We start from the raw sequence: 9,710 nt of genomic DNA, 5'->3' as shown, positions 1-9,710 counted from the left end.
CATTCTTCCACCAAATTTTTTATCACCATATTGTACACATGAAAGTAAATAAGTCCTCCAACTTTGTGAAATAAACCTGTGTAGTTCCTTTTTCTTTTTTATTGCTGACTGCTAACCATCGCACTTCACCCTTCCACCAGTTGGTTACAGCACTTTGCTACATTAAATCATAAGCATATCCACCACATGCGTGTGAGTACCTTATATCAACAGTGTCACTACAAAAGAACCTCCAGGAATAGATGCAATATTAAACGAAAAACCAATTCATTTTATTCTGCTATCCACAAGACGAAAACTCTGTGTGAATCTAGATGATAGTCTCTACCCATGAAGTAATACACACGCCATTAGTCTTTATGCAAATGAAGTAAGACATACAACCACAGGATCAATAAAATAGACATTGGAATAAATTTCCAGCGGGCATTCGTTCAACTGTACATGAAGATTCAATTACAAACCCATTTTACAACCGCCCAGTAACAGATTCCACAAGTTGATCATAAACAAACTCGAACAGGGAAAAGCTTGGCATGCTTGTTAATTTTTCAGCTCACTGAACGCACAGCCATGACTCATAACATACTTACGATGGGTGGTTATACTTTTTTTCTGTACAAAAAAAAATTAATTTGATAAAGAATAATGGCTGAAATGTCACCACTTTTCAGCCCAATCATATTGACTGTTTTTCCAGTTGACTAATCCTACAACAGTACGACAGCATGTATTGCAGTTGAAGGAAGACCAAGTCTACAGACTTCCCATTGAAACATAATTTGATTGTCTTGATGCATATATTCATTTAATCTCACTGGTTATCAAATCTGAGTATGAGTAAGTACATCTAAGCAAAGTACATACGTTCAGAGACTTGACATAATATGTTCTCCTCAAATACATGCCACGAAGAAAGTAGAGCAAAACAAGCAAAACAAATGAGCAATCAGATTAGTAAATCTTTAATAAAGTTTCTTTTCACTTAAAAAGATAATCAAAGAACAATTTGCTGAATTTGAGCATATATTTGTTATGAACATGAGTACAAATTAATGGATAACACAGAATGACAACAAGAAACCTAACAAATGACAAAAAAAGAAAAAAAAGAGGACACCAACAATAATATATGTCCTCTCGAACCCAGACAGTTCGCACTAAAAAGAAAATTGATTAAAATCCAGTCAAAGCTCATAGATAATATCTATTTGTCTCTGAGAATAAAAAGGACTCACCTGTGAAATCTTTATGATGGTGTTAGCGCTAGTACACCATGATGCAGTCACAGTCATGTTCAGCAATAGCTGCACAACACAAAGGAACAGGAGTCACACAACGGTAGAAAACGAATTGGTGACTTATATTGTAATTATTCAATGCATGATGAATGATTTCATTAATTTCACATATGACTGGGAGCTTTTAACTAACTTTGTATCATCAAAATGACTGAACAGCTTTCACAGACTAAAGCATATAAGAAAAATCATAAACATTAATCATGAACGTTTGATTAGTTTACCACTGCAGTTGTCCTCAATACCCTTTTCATCAAATGTAAAAGTTGCCTTATAAAAAAGAAACTGTAGCAGTTATAAAACCTGCTATTTCCCCCCATTAAGTTCTCGTGTACAACACTAACCAGCCACATACCACAGACAGCACCATACACTCTCATCTCATTTTAAAAAGAGACAGTGTCACTGAAGCGTTACCTTTGCATGCTACATGTATTTCAAACTGATAACACAAAGAGGAGCTTTTCTACGGATACTCTGTGGCTTCCAGTAGCCTGTGGTTAAAGAGCACAGGTTTACAATAATGCCAGACATATGTTGGTGACTCGGCATTAGGCGGGTGGTCCATGGGGTGTGTTTTTGAGCAAGACATGAAAACTGTACTATAAAAAAAACCCAAAGCGCTGCTATGCACTGAAGTAAAATTTTAGCATGTATGCTTGTATGAATGCTACTGTAAATCAAATTTTTCATGGGCACCAATAAAAGTGAAATAGTATTTTATCTGTTTTCATTTCTACAACTTACACAAACAATTATTTAAGCCAAAAATTCCATGCTATACTTTTAAGTAAAAACTTCAGTTCAGTCAATCCGTTAGCTATCAGGTAAAATATTATGACACATACAGTGATCATAGTTCCCCGTAAACAATGACACATGAGTCGCCGCTGACACGCTCGCAAAATAAAAAAACTTTTATCTTTTCAACAATGTGTGCATCTGCCATATATATTATATATTATCAAGCCCTTTCATAATGTAACACAAAAGGGCTGCCCTAACAAAGCTCTGAAATCAAGTAATGATGCATGTGCCACTAGACACTGAGATCAAAAGATAGATTTTAGGCTCTGCCTGAACTCAGAGTGTGCTAAGGACAGACTCGTAGCAATACAACTTATATGTGTAATGACAGGTCAGGCACAACCCATATGCCACAATCTTGCAGTAAGGGCGATGTCTATTGTCAAAAACAGATCCCTGTGGTAAAGGTGATATCTACTGTAAGAACAGATCCCTGCAGGAAGGGTGGTGTCTACTTAAGCAAGGGTGATGTCTTTTGTCAGAACATTGTCTTATATCCAGCTCTCTCATGCCATACAAATAACCGAAAATTGGATCATACAACAAAAACAAAAAAACAAAAATAGGCCTACTCCCTGAACATCAAGGAGTGAAGCCTGCCTTCTAAATCACTAATTTAAGATGACAAGGATATTAAACTTGTAAAAAATACTTGGGGGAAAAAATGATACCATATAAAGGCACAATTAAAGTTGAAACAACATTCATTCTGTAAAATACCACAATGTCAGACACAAATTTCAGTAAGTATAAGAACTACTTATTTAGAGTCACAAGCAGGAAGTTTCGTTTAAGCTCTTAACCTGATCTGTCTTAAATGCTTTTAACTATCCTACTGTACAGTCCATTTTTGTAAGATGATAAATAAAACATCCTTATAACCCCCCCCCCCCTCTTTACAACTAACCTTCACTTTAGAAAAGTTTGCCTATGTAACAGATCCATTTACCTTAATGACTTCCACCTGCAAGTCTTCAGCAAGGTTTGGAGTTATGGCCAGGACTGTCAGCACCTGTGAGGGCAGCCATTTGTCCTCCTCATTTGTTTCTATGGAGCTGCGAAAGCGCTCATCCTTGAACATCACCTGTTCACACACAAAAGGATGGTTGTTATTTTGATGTTAAATTAAGAAATGCACCAAACCTTACAACACAGGGTTCTTATGAATATTTGTTATTGCCAACCACACTTTATTTCGTATTACAAAAGGAAAGTCACACACCAGCGAATCCATTTATTCTCACATTGGTTATCTACGTCCCTTTCAGTAGTACAATACTGACCCAGAAACAGGCCATAGACCATAATATACAACACGAAGAGAATTACTGCATAGGTTAAAAAACTAAACAACTGCCAAGCAGCACAGCCACAATTCAAAATGCTTGGTGAAAAGTGACGTATGACAGAGTTTTACACCAAGCAGTCGAACTGATGCCTTTAGCATGACAGACTCCATTTCTGTTTTTAAAGTATAGATACAAGTTTGATAACCCATAATATTCAAATCCAATCAAAACAAAATCGGTTCTATCAAAATTACTGCTTGTGAGGGATAGTAGCCCCTTTAAAGCCTGTGTGTCAACTTTGGAGAAAAGTAACCAATACAATGACGCAACTTAACGTTGTTTCAGTCAGAATATCATCTTTATCTGACCTCCTTGATAAGAAATTGAGCTGAGATATTCTTTAAAAACACTTTTTAGTCTCATGTGCCAAATTACAGCATTAAAAAATCTAATATACTTCACATTTCTCAGAAACAGTAGTAGCGATTTCTAAGACAATAAGGATTTCAAGGGGCAACACACCAAGTGGCTCACACTGTTCACTTTCAAAAGAAATTGTAGAAAATTGGGTTCTTTTTCTAGTGATGCCACACAGGTATCCAGCCCTTCGCCTATTCATTGCCAGAAATGAACGGTGATCATGTGCTCATACTGTAACACCTTAGTGACACAGCATATAAAAGTAATTTCTAAAAAATAAGTGGTATTAGTGCTGACCAGACAGCTGTTTCTCAGTACAGAAATAATATCTCACCTGAATACCAGCGAGGGCCGTGTGTCCCAGTTTTTTGGCTCGAGATTCTAGCGCAAGCTGCAGAGGCTGAAGACAAATCTCTCTCAGCTCCCATGCCTCAATGGTCTTTATCTTTTCTTCATTCTGAAGTAGTTCTGTTGTTGTTAATGAGAAGAGACACATGGGAAATAATTACAAGTTATATCAAGTGCTTTCCCAATACATTAACACCCCCCCCTCCCCACCCCCGCCCAAAACAAGATAAACTAGACCAAAGAAATCATACCAAGGGACGTGACAATGAGCAAAGGAAAGATAAGTTATATTTCAGTTGATCTCTACGTAAAGGCTACATTACAAACAGCCGTCTTCTTGAGGGCACATTACATTTATTTTATGAACTTAACTATAACTACTGTTAAATCAACCATTTTTGGACAGCCCTTGGTTTCGATATTCATGAAGCTGATCTTACAATAATACACTACAAAAAAAAACAACTGAAATTAACTGAAACACAGGACAATGAGTAAAAATGCTTAATCAATAGTGCTATAAACAAAAAGTTAGGAGTTTACTAGTATTATCAATCAAATCTCATTACATTGCCATCTTCAATCCTGAAAGGTTAAACTGATGTAACTATATGGACAAGCAAATATTAACTGACAATAACAAGACACTAAACTATAAAAAAAAACTATATAAAACTTCAAAGCAATAACGAATTTTAAAAAATAAATAAATAAAAAACTCACCAAGGGCTTCATTGGCAGTCTGTTTAATGCTTGCAAATTTTGGCGTAATTATATCCCTTGATAGCTGCCGTAAGACATCCTCCATGTTGTGTGATTGTGATGACATTTTTTTCCTCCACTAGCACTCAGCAGTGTCTCCTTGAGTGACCCATCTTTTTTGTAGTATCTTTATATGGCAGCATTTTCATCACAAGGGTCTCTGATTAGATAAAGCAAGCACAAAATCAGAGAAAATATTTATGAACAAAATCTCAAACAATGCCGGAAACTATGACCCAATCAAGCCTACTTGGTTTCCTATTTGCTTATTCTCATCATCCATCGGTAGTCTAGTGGTAAGGCTACCGGAATCATAATCATGAGGTTGTGGGTTCGGTGGTTCGAGCCTCTGGCCCGACGTTGTGTCCTTGGGAAAGGCATTTAACACAAATTTTCTTCACTTCACCCTGATCGGAATGGGTCCTCGGCCATAGACAGCAAAAGATCTTGTCAGTATGTTAGTGTTCTGACGCCTGTAAAATTGCAGCTTGCACTGTATGCCTCCAAGAAAGTTGAGACTGCTTCAGGATGCTGTCAGGTCTGCTGATATGATAATATAGATTGCAAAGTGCATATAGCTTGCTACTGAGCGGGAATTTGTGCTGTACAACATGATATCTATTATAATGATCCCCAACTTTAACCCTAATTTCCAACAATGAAACAGTCTCCTAATCCATCTTTCAAATCTAAAACTCCCTGCCTTTAAGTTGAGAACGTGTTATTCTGAAAAAAATTAACAAGGGCATTTGTTGTTTCTAGAAATCAAGATTCCAGCCCCTGAGCATTCTTTCTCTTTCTTGATGCCACGTTACATATATATAAAACAGAATTTGCTTGACCCTTTCAATAGTTGTCTGTAGAAATCTGGACAGTCATCTCTCAAGCCTCGCAGTTTTTACAGTGAAGAAGAGATGATTGGCAGGTTTACACTCGTATAAATTTTACAGAAGGCACATACTTTGCAGTATGAGTATGGCATAAGAATGAATCTGCCCTCATTATGAATGATTATGAAGCACCTGTTCAAACTAAGAATGCTACTTTGCTGAGAGTGGTCTTACGACTTCATACTAAAACAGAAACAGGAAACAATAACGGCATTCCCAAATGCAGAAAACATTGAAGACAAAAGCATCCAATGCTGATGGAGGTAAAACTCATGATCTTCTTGTCTGAGAACACTTTATAACAGCCTGGGAAGACAAAATGTTCTGTGTTTAAAAATAAGCAAATACAGTCAAAATGTTCAAAGACAGCCGTTGATTGATGAGGAGAAAAGTGGTGGTCCTAGACACGTGGACATCCTGGACAGCTTCATTCTGATAAATTTTTAAAGTGCAAGAAAGAGGGAGTGGTCGTTTGTGCAGGGGATTGTATTGGACCGGTGATCATTAGATCAGGTTCAACTGAATAAGAAAGTACACATACTGCATTTCATTTGGTAGCCTATTCACAAAAAAAATGAAAATATAAATTACTATTATAAGACAAAACCTAGCTCTACGATAAGTGTAAAAGACATTATATGTGTATGAGTGGTATAGGTGGCTACGTGTGAGGGGGGAGGCATCCTGCCCTGCTTGGATTGTAACAGGTAATGCTGGGTGCTTGTCTGGGGAACCATACATCTGGTAGTCAAACTGGACCCTTGCTGTTGGCCAAACAGTGTAATCATCATACTGTAATGCAACTTGTTTCGGCAAACAATCCTTCACCACATGATCCAGGAGTTTGACAGAATCAGACTTTTCATGAAATGCACATTTTAGAACAGAGTACTCAGCAATATGATTTAAGTTTTCAACATCAACCCAAATAAAGAACATGTTCAGCATGGCAGAAAAGAAAAGGTTGAAAGTTTGAAACCAAACCACAGTCAATTGAGGAATTCAAATTAAATACAACAAAAATGTTTTTTTATTTCATGAGGCAATGCAAAGGGAAGCAACCTCTCATATAAGCAAGCATTTTGGGGCACAACTGGTAGACTATGGGAATGGATTACTACCAAAAACAACTCTCAATATAATAGAGGTATAACTTATGATGAGTAAAAGAAGTGAAAAACGGTGTAACCGTAATAATGGACCATTCCAATTCTGTAGCAAACATGAGCTTGTGCCAGTGCATTTTAGTTTAAACAATAATAAAATGTATACTATTTATGCTTGCTAAAACAGAAAAAAATATAAAAACTACAGTGTTATTTCACACCTTTCATAGAGATTAGAAAAGTAGGACAGGACAGACTTGCCTTTCAAAAAAGTATCGCAGCTCATACAAAAAGAACCTTTTAAAATTTGAAGAGAGACTGAAACCATCTAATGAGATTTAATTTTTTGTTAATTTTCATTTAGGAGAGTTCTAGGTGTTTAATAAAATATTCCTCTGTTGAAACAAATTGATATTCATATTCAAAGTCATTGAGCAAAAGTTGGAGAGTCTCATGTCTGATGGTTGGGGAAATATATATATGACAATAGGTCGTGCCACGAATTTTTGACTGCACTATAAGGCAAACTGAGTGATTTTTTTATAGAGGTACAATCACACTCTTCTCAAGTCCAATCATCTAATAAGAGCTAGCCCATTCATCTGAATTCTTTCTCTTTGCTGCAGTGCAAACAGTTTCACTGTTATAATGCTATCAAATCAAAGAGATAATGTCGCAAAAATTTACTCAGAAGCCTCTAGTTCTCACTTGCACCCATAGCAACCCAAAACCCTCTGGCATACACACAAACAAATTTAAATCTTTAGAAAAAAAAACCTCTCTATTTTCCTTTATGCTTCATATATGAATATTACCTTGGGCACTAACTAATCATGGTAAAACTAGAGAAGAGAAGCCAACAACATACAAACTGAGCCTGAGCTGTGCGCATATTAACATAGGATATCTTCCTAAAATTCACCTTTTCTGTCTTTCTTCATTTATTCAAGTTTTGCCACTAAAAAGTGTCATTGGTGAGCTGAGATGTAGATCTAGGCCATATGTGTGTATGCAAAATGTGTGTGAGAAGGGCAAAGTGCTGTGAACAATCACATTTAAAGCATGATGGAGACGTACAGTAGGCGTGTAGGCCCTATAAATTTATGAAGAAAAGGTTTTTAATCCAGTCTTTTAATTGTGGAAAAATATATGTTTCATTTAAAACAAATTTAAACAAACTGCTTTGCAAAATATAGATGACATTGATTCACCCATTCAAGAGATATTTGAGGATAAGTTGTGCTGCGAATTTTTGAGTGCACTAGATCAAGTAGAAATCTAGAGACTAGACTTACACTTCAGGCTTCACGGTCCTAATCCAAAAACTGATCGAGAAAGTAACTTAACAGATTCCGTCCATTCGGCCGCCGACAGCAGCTCTGGGTTTTCCCGCTGTCGCCATTCGACCGTTGTGAGCGGCTCAATGAAATCCGAGCGAAATCCGAAAAGAATGCGCACTCTTTTAACATGGTTCATCTTACTTTTTAAGTTGTTGAAAGGCTAGTAAATGAGCCTGACCTCAATCTATGAGCGCCAAAATCGATAGAAACTCAGCGAAATTCTGGCAAAAATTATTGTTTTGTTGTCGCTGTGCAGGTACTACGCAAGGGTAAACAATATAATATATAGAGCCTGGTATAATAAAAATGAAAATCCCTTCAGAGAAAAATATAATTCGTGAAATTCTTGCATAAATGTGTGCTAGGGTGATAGTACTACAATATTTTGTGTTGATTCCTATGGATTAAAAGGACTTTTAGACCTGAAAAAATTAGGTAAGTTAAAATTTTCAGAGATGTGTCGTGCAATATTTGGAGGGAAGAGGTTATTCTCACCCGCGGTGAGAATTATAATAACCTGTCTCACTATTCACACCACCTCGTATTACCGCAAATGACCATAGAGGGATCAGGGCTGAGGTAACCGGGGCTGATGCTCCACAGGATTGTGTTCATGTCCGAATAGTCACAGTCAGGGCTGTCAGTTTGGAGCCAAATCCCAGAAATTTGGCTCTTTAGGATCACGTCTGGCCCAGAGAATTTCATTTGGTCCTCTAGCTCTTTTTGGGCTCCACACTCCAAATGTTCAAGAAAAAGGGGAAAGAAGGTAAGAAAAAAAAAAAAAGAAAGAATAGATATTTAAGGAAAAAAAATTAAAGTGAAGAAAAGAGCTCATGGAGCTAACGAGAGCCCACTACACCAGGTTCTGATTGGCTAAAATATGTTATAAATGAAACGACGTCACGAGGACGATAGCCTACACCAGCTTCTGATTGGCTTAAATGTTGCATAAAAAATAGATCTAGAGTCATTTAGACTACACGTATCTATCTTAAAATGACTTGATTAACAAGGCACTCTAAAAACAATATGTCCTATAGTTTACACAAGGGGTAGAAACTAGAGAACTACTGCAGTTTTTATCAGTACTGATCTTTCCTTGGCCTCTGCTCTACAATAGAGATCATCAGCAGACGCTCGCTCGCTCATTGGTGACCTAGATTTCCAACTACATTCCACTAGGCCTAAGGTCATAGTAATAATACCAAATTTGGTATGTGTACACGTCACTATATACAGCCAATCAGAAGCCGGTGTAGTGTGCTCTCGTTAGCTCCATGATGTGAAAAGAGCTTGGACTGCTTAATAACAGGGAAGTGGCTATTCTCACCCGGGGTGAGAATAGAAATAACGATCTACCTCTCACCCCGGGTGAGACTTGCCAGCGTAGGCTATTCTCACCCGGTGTGAAACAAGACCTGTTTTTCCTCATTTTGGGATACTGTCT

General features: G+C 37.1%; 1 protein-coding gene across 1 annotated transcript in view; it reads right to left on the bottom strand.

Annotated features, from left to right (window-relative positions):
• Nucleotides 1–593: 593 nt before the first annotated feature.
• The window catches only part of LOC101864061 (brefeldin A-inhibited guanine nucleotide-exchange protein 3), a gene marked incomplete at its 3' end in the record, with an annotated part of 11,388 nt that continues 2,271 nt past the window's right edge, over nt 594–9,710 (bottom strand). The window contains 5 exon segments of the mRNA XM_005097083.3: nt 594–615; nt 1,239–1,307; nt 3,058–3,192; nt 4,152–4,285; nt 4,889–5,087. Of these exon segments, the coding sequence (XP_005097140.2) occupies nt 594–615; nt 1,239–1,307; nt 3,058–3,192; nt 4,152–4,285; nt 4,889–4,994 (466 nt within the window).

Source organism: Aplysia californica, unplaced genomic scaffold (assembly GCF_000002075.1).
Source record: "Aplysia californica isolate F4 #8 unplaced genomic scaffold, AplCal3.0 scaffold00146, whole genome shotgun sequence".
Taxonomy (NCBI): Eukaryota; Metazoa; Mollusca; class Gastropoda; order Aplysiida; family Aplysiidae; genus Aplysia; species Aplysia californica.
Note: the sequence above shows the minus strand (reverse complement) of the source record. Positions and strands in the feature narration are given on the sequence as shown.